The sequence below is a fragment of the Astyanax mexicanus genome, chromosome 21, assembly GCF_023375975.1.
Source record: "Astyanax mexicanus isolate ESR-SI-001 chromosome 21, AstMex3_surface, whole genome shotgun sequence".
Classification (NCBI taxonomy): domain Eukaryota; kingdom Metazoa; phylum Chordata; class Actinopteri; order Characiformes; family Acestrorhamphidae; genus Astyanax; species Astyanax mexicanus.
The window spans coordinates 41,021,647-41,043,212 of record NC_064428.1 but is presented as its reverse complement, the minus strand read 5'-3'; the positions used below and the strand labels follow the sequence as shown (position 1 = coordinate 41,043,212).

The window sequence follows — 21,566 nt, the reverse complement described above, 5'->3', positions numbered from 1 at the left end:
AAGAGTAGGACAGTGGATTAGAGGAGTGAAAGAGCTGGAAACTGTAAAACTCACGCACAAACTGAATATAATTACGGTATGTATGGTATATGTAAATGAGCTCTCTTTTGATTGGCTTATATACCATATATATAATACAATAAATAACATAATACCTGGTTTAGTCTGTCTGTGAGTGGCGGATCGTGACTTGTTCTATAAAAAAATAGAAAAATACAGAAGAAACATTAGTTACATTATAAGTCAAAACTAGTAATTACCAACTCATGAAATGTTCATAGTTTATCCTGAATAATTCACAGTGGATGCTAAATAAGTAAAATTAAATATGAATTAATTCATATTAAATAACAAATTCACAGTGGATACATATGTTAAGTATGTTAAGTAAAGTTAAGTAAATACTGAATCATTCATAGTAGAAATTATAGTGGATACTGAATATTTCAGCGAATACAGAATTATTCATAGTAATCACATAATGATTCATAGTGGATATTGAATTATTCATAGTAGTCTATTCTGAATAATTCATAATGGATATTGATTCATCTATAGTTGGTTATAAATATATAAATAGTTTAGTTTATATAAGATGCTCAATAATTTATAGTAAATTCTGAATTATTCATAGCGCATCGTAAAAAGTTCATAGGGGACACCGAGTAACTTAATAACAATTTGTGGTGGGTACCATACTATGCAGAGCAGAGGTACTGAAAAATTCATAATGGATACTGAACAGCTCATCTTCATAGAGGATACTAATTCCAGACTGACCTTTTTTAATGTCCCAGCATTTTCTATAAGAAACGGAAAAGAAAAAAATATTTTTTAAATATTTAATACATATATTAATCTGCTGAAGCTGAATACAGAAACTTCATTCACACATTAACTCAGACTGGCTGTTATTGTTCTGTTTATACAGTAAAATAATCCAAGGTTATGGTGGGTCACCTTGGGTTCTTCCGCATGCAGGAACCCGACCCAGACACTCCTTATGGGCGGCCATCTTGCATCGGCTGCAGCGGTAGCCCTGGAAGAAGATCCCCCTGTAATTAGATGTAAATTGATGGAAATGTAAATTATTTGGTAATAGAAAACATGAACTGCATTTTTACTACCGGGACTCTTCTAAAGAGCATAAAGGAATAGAACCACAGTCTCCATGCTTTTCTACATTGGTTGTTGGTTTGGCACCTTGTACCCTGTGGTGTACCTTCAGTGTTTGACCTGTGAAGACGGCATCTGTAGTAATTGTGGGGAATGTGTGTCAATTTTATTATGGTCAAACTTTCAGACTGTTTACCTGAGCAACATCTGACAGGCTTTACAGGAAGTGGTGTCTTCAAAGCAGTGCATCTGGAAGTCATGACCGTTAGCTGTGCTGTTGTCTGGACACAGGTTGGACCTACACACATAAAACATCATAACTCTGATCAGCTTACACATAAACTCTTCACAATGGGGATCCTAAAAATGGTCCTTTATAGCTAGCAATGGTCCTGGAGAATCTTAAATCAGCTCTCAGCATAGGTCTTGTAGTAGCAACATCGTTCCATTGGCTTTGGTGAAAATTACCAGCCGCAAAAGTTTCACAATGACTATGTTTGCCATGTTGTGCACATGGAACTTGGGTGAACTCCAGCAGAACAAAGACCCTTTGTGACAGCACCAGTTTGTAAGCTTGCAAAGGCAACATTTACATATTTTGCTTCACAGGAAGTATGCAGAAGCCTTTACAAGCTCCTCCAGAGGTTAAGGTGGTGTTTTGGAGCAAGAAACCACCAAAATGTGAAGGAAATATGGCTCTTCAGGACCAGAGTTGGGAACCACTACCATGGAAGAACCAGCGTTTGAGAGCCATGTTTGTAATATTGTGGTTTGGCATGAGCCACTGTAAATTCTCCAGAAAATAACCTGCTCTTTTTACCTCACTCTGACATTACCTGTACAGAAGGCTTAGAAGATATAGTCCAGATAATGTGTGGTACAGCTGATATGGACATTTGCGTACACACAAACAGCTCATCCAAATACGTCCAGAAACATTCTGGGTTTCTGCCATGAATATGAATTAATATTGTCAAATTGTTTAAAAGGTTGTACCCTGCCCGAAATTGTATTTCATGCATTTCATTCACCAATTCATCAAAATGACCTGCCAACTTAGTGATCTTTTTTTGCAGACTTTTCACATACTATTAGGCAGTATGTGACTAATAGTATTAATAAACTAATTTATCAGTTAGTTTTATACTAACAGAATAAAACTAGCTTGCTTGGTACAACCTATGATTGTTCACCAAATCTAGACCTTGAATCCAGTTTCCAGTTCTGGATTTTGTAATCACGGGAATTGAAGGGATTAACTGATGTAACTGGCAATGTAGCATCACACTACATAATCAATAATATAGAATAAAAACAGAAACTGGAGTCCAGGGTACAGATATGTTCTATGGCATTGTTTAAAGAACCCTTTGTAGCACCTTTAATTTTAAACAAGTATAGCATGAAGCCACATTTTTGGAATGTTAGAATAATATTGATAAAACGTTTACTTACAGGGCCATCTCAAACTGCTCCAGCCATTTCTTCTTCAGTTCCCGCGTCTTGAAGTACAGGTCATAACCACCCTGACCATACGCATCCATCAGCAGGAAGGTGTGGGTCCACTGTAAATATATAAACATAGAGTAAAGTTTCAGTTTTTGAGTATCCAAAGAAAACATGAAAGACGTTCTGGATGCTAAAGTATTGTTTGGTAATTGCAAAGAGTTATGGCTGCTAAGGTGTCGCTTCGTGGTTGGTAAGGTGTTGCTGTGGTATAGGTGATGGTTGCAGAAGTACTGCTTGGTGGTCAGTATGTTGTTGCTATAGTATAGTGTCGGTTGTACAAGTGTGGTTTGGTGATTTCTAGGTGGTAGCTATGGTGTTGCTATGATAAAGCTTTTGGTTGCTAAGGTCTTGCCAGATGGTAAGGGTGTTGCTAAGTGGTTGCTAAGGTGTTTCTTAGGTATTTCTCTGGAATGATGAGCTCGAACCTTCTTGTTGTCTCGTTCTCCAGAAGGTTCGTCTCGAAGCTGGAACTGCTGCAGGTCGATCAGCTCCTTCAGCTCCATACTCTCGCTACTCCTCTTCTTACATACAAACAGAGCTTTATCAAACAGGAACGCATACCTATAACACACAGATACACACACATATTCACATATAGTAATCAAAATAAATGATAAACACACATTCCTTATATATAACTCACACACCTGTCTTGCTTGGACTTCTTCTCAGGGCTGCAGATTTTCAGCTCTCCATCGATTTTCGGGCGCCCAAACAGTGCAAGAGACTGAGTCTGACAGAAGAAAAAGAAAATATCCAAAATAGCATAAATGCCTCAAGTTAATTTGATATATTAAGGCATTGGATGTGATTAGAATCAGTCCAAATTTGAGTTATCACATATCATCAATCACATATTATACCTGGCAACTGGGGAGTTGGAACAATTTGCTCGGGCTGATTCCCATATTATACTTGGCAACTGGGAAGTTGGTGCAAATGGCTGAAGCTGATTCCCATATTATACTCTTGGAGAGTATTAGCTTTTAATATTTATTAGCTTTATTAGCTCTGTAACTTTAGTGCTAATTGGTAATATTTAGGCTTGCATAAGTAAAACAAGCCTAAACATGACCAGTAAGCGCTAAAGCTACAGAGCTAATGAAGCTAACAAGTGTTATTGAAGTTAACCTGAGTAGCCTCATAGCTCCAAAGCTACTTAGAGGGGTATAAGCTTCCAGTGCTTCTTAGCTTCATTAGCTTCATAGCTCCAGAGCTATACAGTGGGGTACAAGCTTCCAGATTCATTAGCCTCAAAGCTCCAGGGGTAAAACTAAAGAAGCAAACATGATGTGGTTTGTAAAGAACACCTGCAGTAAGGGAAAAACCGTGGTTAAAGTTTTGTTGAAGTATCACTTTAATAAGTGATAGCACTGAAGCGCTGAGAGTGATATCAAGTGGTGGGGGCTGTGTTCAGTCAAAACGAAACAACTCTGCTGTGGTTAGCTGCTCCTCTGCACAATGCCATGCTCTGCAAACATTCACTCTCTGCAAGGTTTGGAGGGCATGATCCATGGAACTGTTTATAACCGACTGAAATCACATACTGTATGATATGTTTCATATGGATTAACATGTTGTATGCATATATTCTGAAGTACATTCCTCACAATTCATCTTAGACCAAGCCCTGATTGTACTTATACAAAGAATACAGCTTAGCAGCTTAGCAAACCAACCCATTTCCACATTAACACGACAGAAATCAGTTTAATATAATAGCACAAACCCATCACAGCGACTTAAACTTTAATGGTGCTGAGTTTACAAGCAGGTAAATTAAACTTGTATCGGTAATTTGTTATTTCCGCTGCATCAAGTGCATATTATACTTGATTCCCATATTATACTTAGCAACCAGGGTGTTGGGACAAGCAGGTCAGTCTGATTCCCATATTATACTCAGTAATCGGGCTGTTGGCACAATCGGCTTGGGCCCATTCCTATATTATACTCTGAAGCTATGGTATCCCAGGTGGTTTCCTAAGGTGTTGCTTAGCAGTTGCTAGTTTATTGCATGGCTGTTGCTAGGTAGTTGCTATGGTGTTGCTAAGTGGTTGCTTACTGAGACACATATGTTTAAATCTACATCCAATTGTGGTTTCTGGCTATGCAGGCTATCAAATATCAACTGGGAACCAGAATCTTGATCCAGATTTTGACTGTCAGTCTGAAGATACAGTAGATGTTTAGATGTATGTATGTCACACTGATGTACATGATTAGCCATAAAAAATCACATCAGTGTTGTGATAAAGTTAATAAAATGAATTAAATAGTCTTTAAAATCTTATATAATGCAATAATGCAATTAAAATTTAAGGCAGCTCTTACCATGTTCTCGATGCAGAGCTGGAACGCTGTGATCTGACGAATGATTTCATTATCTCTTTTCACCTCATTCACACACTGCGCTAGATCCCGCATAGCATCCAGTGCTGTCCGGAGGTTCTCCTTGTCTGTTGCACTAACTGTGTGTTTCACCAGTTCCTGGCAAAACACATTTATATTTAGTATTAGTACACATTACAGCTTTGTATTTCTATCTATACAGTATAGGTCAAACATTTGGACACACCTTCTCATTCAGCGCGTTTTCTTTATTTTCATGACTGATATTTACATTGTAGATTCTCACTGAAGCATCTAAACTATGAATGAACACATGTGGAGTTTTATGTACTTAATAAAAAATGAGCTGTCCTCCACAGTCACCGGACCTGAACCCAATCCAGATGGTTTGGGGTGAGCTGGAGCACAGAGTGAAGAAGGCAAAGAGCCAACAAGTGCTAATAAACACCTCTGGGAACTCCTTCCTTCAAGACTGTTGGAAAACTTTTCATTTCAGGTGGCCACCTCTTGAAGCTCATTAAGAGAATGATGCCAAGAGTGTGCAAAGCAGTAATCAGAGCAAAGGGTGGCTATTTTGAAGAAACTAGAATATAAAACATTTTTTTTGTTGTTTTACCTTTTTTTGTTAAGTACATAAAACTCCACATGTGTTCATTCATAGAACATTTGATGCCTTCAGTAAGGATCTACAATGTAAATAGTCGTGAAAATAAAGAAAACGCATTCAAAAAGAAAAACTTTTGGCCTGTACTGTATATATTTAAATACATTTATTGCTGCAAGATTTGGCACACAGTTCTTTCTCAGGAAGGTATGTAAATGCCTACAGGTTTAGGAGTGGTCTGATTAGACATTGGGTCTTGCCACAAGATGTCGTAAAACTGCTTCCACTACTGTCCTATGGAAAGGCTCTTAACAGGTACTTTTGGGTAGTGTACCTTCTGGTGAGAAAATGTTGACTGCTAGACTTGCCTCTATTATACACTTAAGGACTCAAATTTTGACATAATAAGGCCAATGCCCATCATCTAGGCATCATTTAGTGATGAATCCAAGTTCTGTTTGAGTTATAATGGAGGTCAAGCTAAGAGTATGGAGGAATCATCGTGAGCGTTTGGACCCTGGCTTTGATGTGGACTGAAGAGTTCACACTGTAAACTGCTGGTATGTTTGATAATCTATGGAGCATCTCATATGAAAGTCGGTCACCCCTAGTAGTGAGAAACACTAACAGCTCAGTGATATGTGTAGAACATCCTGCTGTTACGGGATAGGGTGGTGTTGGATCCAAGTGCAGAGCAAAATGGTTGTTTGTTTTGGGATGTATTTAATAATTTATATCTTCAGTCATATATGTTTGCTTAGGTATATTTATAATTATTTGATTACTCAATTGTTTCTGATATTTATAAATATGTTTTAATATTGTTTGTGTCAAAAGGGTGTGCTTGTGGAACTTGGTTTGGTTTTCCACAGAGGAAACTGGAAAATAGGTGGAAAACAAAACTCTGAAGAGGTGCACAAAAAAAGGCGGGAAACAGAACAAAGGAAATGCCACAAAATGGCATGTACAACTGAAACACAGCTTTTTAGCTTCAAATAACTCAAACCAAAACACAATCAAACTCAAAACGGACTGAGCACAGCTCAGACCTCTACTTTTACTTTCTTTTGAGATGTTTTATATCTTTTTTGTGTGACTTTCTTTTCTTTTCTTTTCTTCTTTCTTTCTTTTATTTTCTTTAATTTCTTCTGTCTTTCTTTCTTTCTTTTATTTTATTTTCTTACACCCTCTGTTACCGGTCACCCCTCTTTAAAGGTGCGACGAGAATGAGTGGTTTGACTGGGCTTTATATAGAGTGCTGCACAGGTGTCGCTGGTTGCCACTGATCACCGCTGGGGATTCTGGGACTTGGAGTTTCGGGACCCAATGCCACTTCTTTTTCCCCTCTGTTGCCCAGCTCCCCTGCTGGTGGCCAGTGGTGCAGCACTGCCCATCACACCTGCATTCTGTAGTTAAATGTGCGGAATCTGTACACCTCCATAGCCAACCATCTCAATCTCATCTTGTGTCCAGTATAGAGGATCCAACAGATATTAACTAGAACCTCCTTTCAATGTTTTATAGGTTATGTCAGTACACTGTAAGAATATATGTTTTACCTGAGTAAAACATGAGCGTGTGTTACCTGCAGTAGTAAATGATATTTGAGGACCCTCTGCATGGGCACCATCAGAAGATCTCGGAGAGAAAATCGACCACTGTTGGCTCTCATAGAGCACTCCTGTGAAAAGGGGCGGGGTTAATTACTACAATTGTCAAAAGCACAGGTGACACAGGTGTATATTTTCATTGTAGGATTGTTTGTAGTGTGTGTGTGTGTGTACCTCTAGTTTCATCCGGACATCCTCTCGTGTGCTGGCGATCTTGTCCAGGTGTTTCGTGGCAGATTCCACCTGACTGCAGTACCGACCGTATAACAGCAACCTGCAGAAAAATGTGTATTTTATTAAAATTCTTCCGCTGAAAAAAGTATCTCCAGCAGCTTAAATTATCCCTTGTTGTTGCTAGGCAACCAGTGCTCAGTGTCAGGATACAGGTAGGCTAATAAAAACTAAGGTGTGCTGTTGACTGATACAAATAAGAACAGGTTAAATTAGTTAGAAGTGAAGTTTTAGTCAGCTTTTTTACAGCCAGTCCTCACCTCTCCTTATAGTCGATGAAGATCTGGTAGAGGTTCTCTGCTCCGTACCCTGATATAGAACCCTGCACCTCCTTCAGCAGACACCGGTGAGTACCGGCTAGATCCTACACACACATACACACATAAAGATTAGATACAAAGATAAAGATTGATGTTGTTTAACAGAATAGAGAAAGAATGAAGATGAATTATGAATGATGAATGAATGTTTGCATAAAGTATTAACTCTGTATTGATCAATATGAATGAATTAATGAATGCATGTAGTATGAAAGGTGAATGTGTTATAAATTAATGTTGCATGAGTGTGTGTATGAATGAATGAATGAATAAATGAATGAATGAATGTTGTATAAGTGGTGAATGAATAAATAAAAGAACAGTATGAAAGTGAATGAATGATGAATGAACGACTGGTAAATGGGTCATGAATATATGAAAGAATCAGTGTTGTATGAGTGGTAAATGGGTGATGAATGAGGGAATAAATAAATGTATGAATGATGAATGGGTGATGAATAAATGAATGAATGTTGTATGAATGTTTATGTATGAATAAATGAATGAATGAATGAATGAATGAATGAATGAATGAATGAGTGAATGAGTAAATGTTGTGTAAATGGTGAATGAATAAATGAAAGAACAGTATGAAATTGAATGAAAGATGAATGAACGACTGGTGAATGGGTCGTGAATATATGAAAAAATCAATGTTGTATGAGTGGTGAATGGGTAATGAATGAGGGAATAAATACATGTATGAATGATGAATGGGTGATGAATAAATCAATGAATGAATAAATGAATGAATAAATGATTAATGGGCTATGATTGAATAAATGCATGTAGTATGAAAGGAGAATGGGTGATGAATGAAAGCTGTATGAGTGTGTATGTATGAATGAACGAATGTTGTGTGAGTGGTAAATGGGTGATGAATAAATTAATGTTGTATGAGTGTATATGAATGCGTAAATGAATGTTGTGTAAGTGGTGAATGAATTAATTAGTTTTGTATGATTAAGCAATGTGTAATGTGTAATGTAAACTGATGCTGCCTCTATATTAATAAAGATGAATAAATGTAAAGGTGATGTATAATTGATTGATAAATCAATAAATGAATGAATGCAGTATTACCTCCACGTTGATGAAGATGCTCTCTATGTCGGGGGGTTTGAGGAAAGCCTGCAGAGGCTTCATAAAGTGCTGAAACAGAATTTTATTACATATTTTAAAATCATATCAATTAAATTAGGTTGATGTTTGATCGTGTGTGTGTGTGTGTGTGTGTGTACCTGCAGTATAGACTCCAGTGTTTGTGTGTATTTCTCTTCAGTCTGTTGGATTTCCTGCAGACAGCAGCTCCTCTTATCCACCTCCACCTTCTGCTGCTGAAAAACACACACACAAAGGAACAAAATTACATTACATTACATTGCATTACATTACATTACATTTGGCAGACACTTTTGTCCAAAGCGACTTACAAAAGTCAAGTACAAAAGTAATAGGAATTAAGATAAACCATTTAGATAGGGCTTAAAGGAGGTCGAAGGGGAATAATGGGATAGAGGAGTGAAGGAGGGGAAGAAGGAAATGGGGTTAGAAGTAGTTAGTTTGTTAGAGGTTTTAGGAGAGTAAGTGTTCTTTGAAGAGCTCTGTCTTCAGGAGTCTCTTAAAGATAGCGAGAGATTCTCCTGATCTGGTAGTAGAAGGTAGTTAGTTAGAGGTGTTAGGAGAGTAAGTGCTCTTTGAAGAGCTCTGTCTTCAGGAGTTTATTAAAGATAGTGAGAGATTCTCCTGATCTGGTAGTGGAGGGTAGTTTGTTCCACCATTGGGGAACTCTGTATGAGAACAGTCTGGATTGCTTTGTGTGTGTGTTTGGTAAAGCGAGGCGACGTTCATTGGAGGAGCGCAGCGGCCGGGAGGTAGCGTAAGCCTTCAGGAGTGAGTACAGGTAGGAAGGAGCCTGTTCTGTCATCACCTTGTAGGTGATTGTAAGAGTTTTGAATTTGATGCGAGCATCAACTGGTAGCCAGTGGAGCTCAATGAGTAGTGGGGTGACATGTGCCCATTTTGGTTGGGCATCATCAAATTAAATCAATACTGTATCAAAACATTTAATATATAAACATTAATGAAAGAAACAAGTGTGAGTGTGTGTATCTCACTGTCTCTACAGGTTCCTCCGTTCTCATCAGATCTTCATAAATATCATCTCCCTCGTTTTCTTCATCCTCCACACAGTCATATAGATCATCATCTTCATCAACCGTGTCACTGAAAGAGAGAAAGCGAGAGAGAGAAATGATACGAGATTAAACCTCTGTCCAACAAAAGGGCTCTCAGATGCTACTTTAGGGTATGCTACTGGTGAGAGATCGTTGACTACTAGACATGCCTCAAAGACATTTCGTCCAATCGGATGATTTCGAAAGGAGGCAGGTATTTGGATGGTTGCATGATGAATTGCCCATCATATAGACAGTCCATCTGCTAGCCACAATCACCTTTGTTTGCAGTGGTGTTATGAACAAAAAACTTGGACTGTTATGGACTGAAACCAAACTGTCTTTAGTGATGAATCTTGTTTCTGTACAGGATCTAATGAGGGTTGAGTGTGAGTGTGTGAATCCTGACTATGACGTGGACTGAAGAGTTCACACTGTAAACTGCTGGTGTGGACTGAAGAGTTCACACTGTAAACTGCTGGTGTGGACTGAAGAGTTTGCACTGTAAACTGCTGGTGTGGACTGTGGAGTTCACACTGTAAACTGCTGGTGTGGACTGAGGAGTTCACACTGTAAACTGCAGGTGTGGACTGAAGAGTTCACACTGTAAACTGCAGGTGTGGACTGAAGAGTTCACACTGTAAACTGCTGGTGTGGACTGAAGAGTTCACACTGCAAACTGCTGGTGTGGACTGAAGAGTTCACAATATAAACTGCTGGTGTGGTCTGTAGAGTTCACACTGTAAACTGCTGGTGTGGACTGAAGAGTTCTCACTGTAAACTGCTGGTGTGGACTGAAGAGTTCTCACTGTAAACTGCTGGTGTGGACTGAAGAGTTCACACTGTAAACTGCTGGTGTGGACTGAAGAGTTCATACTGTAAACTGCTGGTGTGGACTGAAGAGTTCATACTGTAAACTGCTGGTGTGGACTGAAGAGTTCACACTGTAAACTGCTAGTGTGGACTGAAGAGTTCTCACTGTAAACTGCTGGTGTGGACTGAAGAGTTCACACTGTAAACTGCTGGTGTGGACTGAAGAGTTCATACTGTAAACTGCTGGTGTGGACTGAAGAGTTCACACTGTAAACTGCTGGTGTGGACTGAAGAGTTCATACTGTAAACTGCTGGTGTGGACTGAAGAGTTCACACTGTAAACTGCTGGTGTGGACTGAAGAGTTCATACTGTAAACTGTGAACATCCTGCAGACACTGACTGATAGCATTTTTCAGCAGAATAATGCTCACCCACACACCCAACAGAGTCTAAACTAGAACCTCCTTTTAATTGTTTTAAATAGTTTTCTAATATATCATCAGTACATTCACAGAGATAGACTCACTCTATTTGGTCTGAGAGGCCGTTATAGATGTCGTCGTCTCCAACACACACTTCATCAGGAAATGGCCTAAGTCAGGAAAACACAAACATTAGCAAAACATTAATTGTTCTCTGTTGGCATGGACAATTCTAAAGAGAAGCTGCCAGTAACCATTACTACAACTGTCCACTGCGGGTGGGTGGTAATATTAGCCTTCTATGGCGTATTCCTGATACACAAGTACTCACTCTTACTCACAAGTGAACACCTCAAAACTTACATACAGTGTATGTGGGCATCCCTTAGCCAACACCTGAAGTAATACTTCTTGATGAATTTACATATTTACATACTTCTCTCCAATGACATTTGACTAGGGTGTATTATTTTTATATTAATCATTAAACACAATACAAATTTTGATTTTAAACATTCATGGTATAAAAGTTCTCACCTGTATCCCCGTTGTACTGCTACATGTGTTTGGGACAGAACGGACAGCGTTCCAATTACCTACCGGATGGTGGTCATAAAGGAAGCATTAATTATTGATGGAAATTTTATAGAAGTTGGTAATAATAATTTAATAATAACTTTATTTGAAGGCTGTCTACAATTAGCACTACATAACACACTGAAAAACAATGGCTTATTTCAATATTTGCCTAGAACCAAAGGTGTGTCTTTGCTATTGTAACAACGGGAAAAGTACACCACGTTCAGCTTGAAACAGACAAAAGGCATGTACTAATTCTCTTAATTAATCATGGGTGTGGGTAATTTTGGCCATAACGTGAAATAAACCAATCAGAGCATCTCTTGCACATCATTCTCTTTAAGAGTCAGGTGGACAAAAGATGCCAAATATCAATATTGCGATATATCATATTTTTTTCTTTTGCAATACATTACTAAACTAACTAAAGTTACTGCTTTATTACTATTATAATGTCTTATGTCACCATCTGAATACTAACATCAATGGTATACTGCTCATAATCACATAAAGACAAATATTGCTTTATTAATAGGCTATTCAGTGTTAATGCACAGGCTATAACTCTTCTATGTAGGCAGCCTTCAAATACAGTGTTAGTCAATTTTAGTAAAATGAGACTCAGACCTTGCCGAAGTCTCGGACATCGAACAGGTCGAAGGCCTCGAACAGTTCGCTCTTCTTCATCCCGAACTTCTCGTGACATGCCGTCAGAAATGTCCGGATGTTTTTCAGGCAGAGGAACTGTATGCATATACAAAAAATACATTTTATTAATTCCATCAGTAGTTTAAATTTTGTCCAAAAAAGTGACATTTAAAAAGAAAGGTTTTAATGTAAAGTTTATTAGGCACTATTGTAAGGAAAGGCTTTGCATTTGATGTTGGAACACTGCACTATAGAGGATTTTACATCAAGAATATTAATGGTTTTTGTTCATTGCAGGTTTACAGCTGTTATTGACTGTCTGTATGAAGGTTACCAAGTTCCCCGTACAGTTCCTTTTCGTGTTCTAGTACAGTACCCAGTACCTCAGTAACTCAGTACTGTCACACCAGATCTCGCACACCACTGAGCAGTGTTCCGTTCTTCCTGTGTGGGTATAAGTATATGCATGTGTGCGTTTGAGTGTGTGTGTGTGTGTGTGTGTGTGTGCCTGCATAAGTTTATATATATATGTGTGTGTGTGTGTGTGAGTGTGTGTGAGGAAGTTAATTTGAGAAAAGGGAAGTGCAGAGCGACTCTGTGGTGAACGATCGTGAGCTGCTGCAGCAAGTGAAACACAAACACACACACTTAAACACACACACATACACACACAATGCCCATAAAATACACAAATACTCAATCAACAAACAAATTTTAGTTTGTATCAAATGTATTTATCATTTTAAGTGTGTGTGTGTGTGTGTGTGTGTGTGTCTGTGTGTGTGTGTGTATGTGTGTGTGTGTGTGTGTGTGTGTGTAGGGAAACCCTCTAGTCTCTGTAACCGTGGAAACTCCAGTTGTTCAGCAGAAACTGCAAGTAATGTGGCCTGAACTGACCAAATCCATTAACCACCAGATTACATATTAGAGTAATTATACTGTACCCACTATGAATTATTTATTACATACTATGATTTACTCCAGTACCCACTTGGCATTATTACATATCCACCATGAAATATGGAGTATCCAAAGTGAAATATCCAGTATCCACTTTAAATTAGTTCCTATCCACTATGATCTGTTGAGTATCCACTATGAATTATTTATTACACCTAATATTTTATTTTTTCGGCATCCTATCCACAGTCATCCTGTGAGTATCCACTATGAATTGTTTATTACTTACTATGATTTATTTTACTTTTCTACTATGCATTTTCAGTATCCACTCTGAATTATTCAACATTCTCTATGAAGTGTCCGATATCCATGTTAAATTATTTCCTATCCACTATCATCTATTGAGTATCCATTATGAGTTATTCATAGAAAATATTATAGATGATTTAGTATCAGCAATTAGTTGTTGAAAATGCATTATTTAATTATTCCGTATTCTTTATGAATGCTTCAATATCTGCTATGAATCAATCAGTGTCCACTATTAATCATTTAGTATCCACTATGAATTACTCTTTAAACCCCACAATTTTCCAGCATATACTTTGCATTATTATGTATTCATCTTGAATTACTCAATATCGACCATGAAGTGTTCAATATCCACTGTTATTTACTGAGCATTCACTATGAATTATTCATTACCAAGGACAGATGATTTAGTGTCTGCAATCAATAGTGCAGTGTGCAGTGACACAATAGTGTCAATTTTTACTATGAACTATTATTCAATATCTGCTATGAATGAATCAGTGTCTACTATTAAATAATTGTTATTTACCAAAAATCATTCAGTATGCACTAGGAATTCTTTATTACATATTTGTTGTTGCATCGCTTATGTTTTAAGTATCCACCATGAAATTTTCTATATCCAATATTAGAAGTGTTCAGTATTCACTATAAATTATTGTCCATCCAGTATCATCTACTGAGTATCCATTGTGAATTATTCACTAACAATGACACTAGCATTTACTGCATGCTTTACTTAGTATCCAACATAAATTATTCAATTTCCACTATGAATTATTTTGTACCTGTTATTTACTTCTCATTATCCTCTCATTATTTAATGTTCATCATGAATTTTTCTGAATCCACTTATAATTATTCAGTATTTACAACAAAATAATTAACCTTTAAATAAAATGCATTATACTATGTTTTATATTTACAATAAATTTATTAATAATACACTATTTACTATGAATTATTTTATATCTACCATTTCAGCATCTAAATCAAATTCTTAATTTAATTCTTAATTGGCCTACTAAAGAAAAGAAGTAGCATTATTCCAGACAGACATTATTCAGTGTTCTATTTCATCAATATTTCTTCAATTGACATGATCACATGGTGCGTTCTCAGTGTTTTGATTGGCTGTTGGTTGTGACAGCTGTAGAAACTGCTTGTGCAGCAGTAGTGAAGTGTAGTTTCGCGTAACAGCTTACGTTGCGAAAATGTTCGTTAATGTTAGGAGCTAAAGGGTAATTGACCTTTACGTCTGATGTGACGAATCGGACACCAGATGAGTCAACTAAGGAAACCAACCAATGTCTCAACAACCACATACCTCACAGGGTTTCCCAGCCTTACACACATGCACACACACATATACACACAAACACACACACATTTCTGCAAGCAAAGCTGTTCTCGTAATAACCAGCAAGATGTTTCAATATTATAAAAATAATGGTCTACCAACACCAGTAGCAGAGCTTCAAATCCCAACCCTATTGACCCATCCAGTACTCTCCAAACTCCAAACAACTGATCCTACCAGTACTCTCCAAACCGTACTGACCCCATCCAGTACTCTCCAAACACTCTAAACCTCAACCCTACTGTCCCCATCCAGTACTTTCTGAACCCCAAACCTACGCATCCTACCAGTACTCTCCAAACTCCAAACAACTGATCCTACCAGTACTCTCCAAACCATACTGACCCCATCCAGTACTCTCCAAACCCTCCAAACCTCAACCCTACTGTCCCCATCCAGTACACTCCAAACCTCAACCCTACTGTCCCCATCCAGTACACTCCAAACCTCAACCCTACTGTCCCCATCCAGTACTCTCCAAACCTCAACCCTACTGTCCCCATCCAGTACTCTCCAAACCATACTGACCCCATCCAGTACTCTCCAAACCATACTGACCCCATCCAGTACTCTCCAAACCCTCCAAACCTCAACCCTACTGTCCCCATCCAGTACACTCCAAACCTCAACCTACTGTCCCCATCCAGTACTCTCCAAACCCTCCAAACCCCAACCCTACTGACCCCATCCAGTACTCTCTGAACCCCAAACCTACGCATCCTACCAGTACTCTCCAAACTCCAAACAACTGACCCTACCAGTACTCTCCGAACTCTTCAAACCCCAACCCTACTGATTCCATCCAGTACTCTCCAAACCCCAACCCTACTGTCCTCTACCAGTACTCTCCAAACTCTTCAAACCCCAACCCTACTGTCCTTTACCAGTATGCTCAAAACCCTTTAAACCCCAATTCTACAGTCCCCATCCAGTACTCTCCAAACCCTACTGTCCCTATCCAGTACTCTCCAAACCCTCCAAACCCCAACCCTACTGACCCCATCCAGGACTCTCCAAACCCTTCAAACCTCAACCCTACTGATTCCATCCAGTACTCTCCAAACCCCAACCCTACTGTCCTCTACCAGTACTCTCCAAACCCTTCAAACCCCAACCCTACTGATTCCATCCAGTACTCTCTAAACCCCAAACCTACTGTCCTCTACCAGTACTCTTTGAACCCCAAACCTACGCATCCTACCAGTACTCTCCAAACTCCAAACAACTGACCCTACCAGTACTCTCCAAACCCTTCAAACCCCAACCCTACTAATTCCATCCAGTACACTCCATACCCCAACCCTACTGACCTTTACCAGTACTCACCAAAATCCAACCCTACTGACCTCTACCAGTACTCTCAAAACTTCAGCCCTACTGACCTCTACCAGTACTCTCCAAACCCCAAACAACTGACCTCTACCAGTACTTTCCAAACCTTCCAAACTCCAACCCTACTGACCTCTACCAGTACTCTCCAAACCCTCCAAACCCTAACCCTACTAACCCTGCCAGTACCAGTTGAACCCCTAAGCTTTCTGTCCACCGTGAAGAGCTTTCCAAACCACAACCTTTGGTTTTACTTCATACTTAGTTACAGTTATGGCTTCTTATTGTGCCTCTCTCAGGATTTATTCTGAAAATGTAAGTAACAATGCTTTTTCACTTCTGCATAAAGTACATAACAATCTTACTGGGGAGAGTAGTGTTGGTTGTCACTTTTGCCCTACAAGTGTTTAGAAGAAACCCCAGACCGAAACAAAATGGAGAAAGAAAATACGAGAAATAAAGAAACCAAGAGCGAAAAGAAAACGAGAAGTAATGAAACAGAAACTGTTAGTGAACGAGAGGTTACAGAGCTGGGCTTAGTTTCACTCATGGTGTTAATTCACCCTGTACACTCAAAACACTAATGTGTAGAGGGTTAAACAAAGTGAAAAGAGCTCAAATGAACAAACTCAACCTGGTGCAAAAAGTTATGAAACCCCCTCAGATATGTATTTTCACTTGTATTCAACAGCAGAATACTGCAATTATCTCCAAATTACGTAAAACACATCAGAGTTTAGAGTTAATTTCCCTAAATACAGTCAAACAACAGAGTCAACAGAATCAACATGTTTGGTTTTCAAAGTTTGCCTCCTCACGTTATACTGGAGCTAAGAGTGTAGCTTAGCTTAGCACTGAAATTAGCATGCTAACTGCAGGGCAAATGTTGGGATCCATCCGAACTTGAATAGTAGAATTTCCAAATTTCAAGTAACTTCAACAGAGTTTCACCAACCCTGAGTTCACTATTTTCACTTGTATCTATTTGCGTTTCAGTATATCAGTCCTACACAAAGTTCAACTAAATCTTATATAACACCATGATAGAATCAGATTTAAATACATGCCCTATAACAATTATGAAGTTTAAACTATGAAGTTTAAAATTTTTATTACTCATTCAGTTCAATTCTGATTCTTTTGTAAACAGTTCAATAAATCAATAATCTCTGACTTCAACAGGATTCAATCTACTCAATAAATAATTATTTTAACTATAACATTTTAGATTAATTACATACATTAGACTAATTAATTCAATTAGATGTGATTCTGTAAGAATCAGTGCAGTGAATCATTAAGATTCAAACGTAACCATGGTTCGGAATCGTTTCATTATTTCATTAGAGTCATTAGAGAATGAATCAATGAATCATGCATTCATTTCAGCGCTTACTATTTACCCAGTGACTCTCAAAAATATCCCAAAATTTAATCTGAATCATTACAGTTCAGACTTCACCACAAATCAGTTCAGATCAAATCAAATACTGATTCTTTAGGAAGTGATTCAGTGTTTTATGCAACCTGTCATTTCACCATGAATCAGCTGAATCAAATCATTCTGTGATCTGTCAGAATCAGAATCAGAATCTATATGAATACACGCACACGCACACACACACACACACACACACACACACACACACATACCTGAGACATCTGCGGCCGCAGGTTGATCTCGCGGAGGTTGACGGAGTGGGGGAGGAGATTATTGAGAAGATGACACAATAACACTCCATCTCTCAGAGCATGAGCCAGATCACACACCTACACACACACACACACACACACACACACAATATACACACTTAATTTACAATAAAACACACACACTAGTCATCTATATGTCTCAGAGAGTCCTATTCAACTGCCAATTATTCTGTATTCCACACAAACTACCCTTGTAAAATAAAATACATATTTTAAAACTAAACTTAATATGGAAAAGTACATACTTTTAACATTAAAATTAATACATACTTAAATACATATTAAAAATACTATTTTGGAACAACTTATGTCCTATAACAATTCAATAAACTATGACATTTTAAAATTTCTCATTCTCCATTTAGATCGATTCTGATTCTTTTGTAAACAGTTGAAAAAATCAATAAATCTCTTTTCATCGGGAATTAATCTAATCAAGAAATTATTCTTTTAACTATAAAATTCAACATTTCTTAAAGATTCAAATGAAGTACATAAATTAGATTAATTAATTCCATTCCAGAATATTGCTTTAAATACATTTTATGGAAATACAAAGAAAGTATGTTTAATATGTATTTTCAGAAAGTATGTTACATTGAAAATGTACCTTTAATATTCTGTACCTAATTTGAACATACTTTTAATGCTCTTAAGTAAACTTGCACATCTGTGCCAGCAAGGGGTGAAGCATATATCATATAGACCCCAGACTGTTTACTGACCCAGACTGTGAGACCATTGATTACCGAATCAGGACACACCATTTTATTTTACTTTTTTTTATTTTATTTCCTACATAGTAAATGAATAGTGAAGTGATCTATCAGATTATGAAGGAACACATAAGGAATCATGTAGTAACTTAAAAACAGTGTTAAAAAACTTTGATTAGTGGCTGGTAACTCTGATTAGTGCCAGTTCCATCAGCATAACATTTTTGATGGTCTTTTTTAAAGTATTTTTCTTTATTTAGTTGAGTAGTTGTTGCTTCTCATAACCTGGATTAGAACATTACTCAAATATTCACTATTCACTGTATACCTGTAACTCTACCTCTTCACTACTTTACTTTAACTGATGCTCTCAAACACTTTATTAAGAGACAAGAAATTCAAGTAATTAACTCTTGATGAGTTCAGCACAGCTGTTAACTGAAAGCCTGAATTCCAGGTGACTCTACACAGGAAATGTGGCAGTGTTAAATTAACACTGAAAGTGTAAAGTTTAACACTAACAGTGTTGATTTAACACTGCCACATTTCCTGTGTACCTCATAAAACTGACTGGGAAAATCCAGCAGTGATGTTCAAAACTAAAGTAATAAGCTAAAAAAAAACATGTTCTGGTTTGTTTAACACTTTTTTCTTTAATAAATAATTCCATAGACTTTTATTTTGTAGATTGAATGAGTTTAGTATTAATCTGCATTACAGAACATTTTTGATAACGTCACTATTTTTCCAGCACATGTAATTAATGAACCCATGTCAAACGCAATGTACAATAAAGCTGATGTGAGTTCTGAGTTCTGAGTGTTAAAATCTACAGAGAGTCACACTCTCTACAGAGTCACACTTCTGCACATTTTAATATGCAAATGTGACAGTCCCATGCAAAAAGTGTGCTGCAAAAAATGCGGCCAGTTTAATTTAACAGTGTAAACATACAGCAAATAATACAAAGCAATTACCATAACCTGTGCATTTACTGTACTGGAAGAAAAATAAAAGAATAAAACTACTAAACATGCTTATATTTTTCTGTTCAAATCAAAACCTACTTTCTAAGTTACTGATATAAGGTGAAACCAGTTAAATTAATTGGTTAATAAATGTAAAATTGCCCAAAATCTAAAAGAAAAAGAGCAATATTAGCAATATTAAAAGTTTTGTGTGCAAGATTTGTTCACACATTCTAATTTTACTTTACAATAAATTAATTATGTCATAATGTAATGTCAGGTCTTAATTTTTGGCCTACAATAATGTTAATTATGCTTATTACATTAACAGGCACACACTTTATTTTATCGTCTGTACATGCTTATACTGTTATCTGTATGTTTTTGTGTATTTTTTGTAATTTTGTATTTTACCAAATAATGTAAAACCCAACAAAAAGATGATAAAAAATGTAGGGTCACCAGAATACTAACTTTACAGGAGAAGTAAAAAAACCTTAACAGCTTTTAATGGAAGTCAATGTAAAATTATTTTATTATAAGTAAATTTGGAGCATTTCTATTCGTCCATTCATCATAAAATTCTGAAACAACATTAGGAACAGCTGCTGGATTCAGAATATGTCAAAAACTAAAAAATGTTAAAATTACATTGATACTGTATTTTCATTTTGTATCAGAATTGTATGATAAACGGACCAATAGAAAAGCTCCTAAATGTGGATTTGTAATAAAATCTGTGTACATCAACCTCCAAAGTCACATTAATAGTTACTATAGTCGTTAACTGTGAGGAAATATGAAGCGTTTTCCCAGAATCCTCTCAGTGTGAGATTATCTCACCAGTAAAAACTGAGAGAGTGTTCAGGGTGAAGCTCACCATGTACCAATCAGATAGGTGCTAAAATGTTAGATTAGATTAGATTAGCGCTGTGCTTAATTATCTAACGTCAATTACATATACGTCCTTCATACACCATTACCACTAATGCACTTCACTTTACAGCTCGCTAATAAGTGGGTAATAATATGGTAATATTATGTAAGATATTACGTATAATATATAATATATATGTAATAGGTACTACATGTAATATGTACTAAATGTATGTAATATATATGTAATATGTACTAGGTAATATAATAAGTAATATTATGTATAATAAGTGGGAAATAATATGGTAATATTATGTGAGACATTATGTATAATATATATATATATATATATACTGCATATATGTAATACATATGTAATATGTAATATAATAGGTAATATTATTAAATATCAATTTCCTACTTGTTACTGACTAATATGTAAATACAACTTGTTACCCTTAATATAAGTATATTATTACCCAATTGTTACAGAGTTATTACACTCACAATTACTGATTTAATCAGTAACAAGTAGGAAATGGAAATGTTATTTATGGATAAATAGAACTTGTTACCATTATATTACCATATTATTACCCACTTATTAGCGGTCTGTGAAGTTAAAAAAGTGCTACCGCTTTAACCTTAATTAAAAAATAGACATTGGGTATGAAAAAAAATTCTATTTTGAACATAGTTAATATTCTTATAAGAGTTTATTCAAATTTCTCTGAGAACTTTGTTTTCCGTATTTTCCATTGCTAGTGGTTTATCATGTTTCTTGTATTTCAAGTTTCATATTATATAAGAGTATGACCATTTATCTGTTAGCGTGGTGCTTGGTTAGATGTTAAATTAGCAGTGTGTTTTGCTTTCTTTGCCTTAATTTAAAAAATTTAATGTTTCTCACATTTTTCCATATGAAATTAGCATTTTTCCCATGTTACTAATACATACTGATACATACTTCACACTAATTGGCAATAAAAGTATGAAAGAAGTTCAAA

The 21,566-nt window shown here is 36.7% G+C and overlaps 1 protein-coding gene across 3 annotated transcripts in view; it reads right to left on the bottom strand.

Annotated features, from left to right (window-relative positions):
- Positions 1-21,566, bottom strand: part of LOC103046734 (proto-oncogene vav) — a 33,394-nt gene that overhangs the window by 9,806 nt on the left and 2,022 nt on the right. For 2 of the 3 annotated variants that reach the window (XM_049469409.1, XM_049469411.1), the window contains exons 2-19: positions 17,940-18,056; positions 12,362-12,478; positions 11,693-11,751; positions 11,260-11,325; positions 9,860-9,968; positions 8,984-9,079; positions 8,826-8,894; positions 7,683-7,786; positions 7,366-7,465; positions 7,167-7,262; positions 4,960-5,115; positions 3,273-3,358; positions 3,051-3,186; positions 2,572-2,681; positions 1,313-1,414; positions 961-1,055; positions 781-803; positions 156-195 (exon numbers count right to left, since the gene is read on the bottom strand). In XM_049469409.1, coding sequence (XP_049325366.1) covers positions 156-195; positions 781-803; positions 961-1,055; positions 1,313-1,414; positions 2,572-2,681; positions 3,051-3,186; positions 3,273-3,358; positions 4,960-5,115; positions 7,167-7,262; positions 7,366-7,465; positions 7,683-7,786; positions 8,826-8,894; positions 8,984-9,079; positions 9,860-9,968; positions 11,260-11,325; positions 11,693-11,751; positions 12,362-12,478; positions 17,940-18,056 — 1,681 coding nt within the window. The remainder of the gene's footprint in view (positions 1-155; positions 196-780; positions 804-960; positions 1,056-1,312; positions 1,415-2,571; positions 2,682-3,050; positions 3,187-3,272; positions 3,359-4,959; positions 5,116-7,166; positions 7,263-7,365; positions 7,466-7,682; positions 7,787-8,825; positions 8,895-8,983; positions 9,080-9,859; positions 9,969-11,259; positions 11,326-11,692; positions 11,752-12,361; positions 12,479-17,939; positions 18,057-21,566) is intronic. The other variant, XM_049469410.1, reaches the window with a different exon arrangement.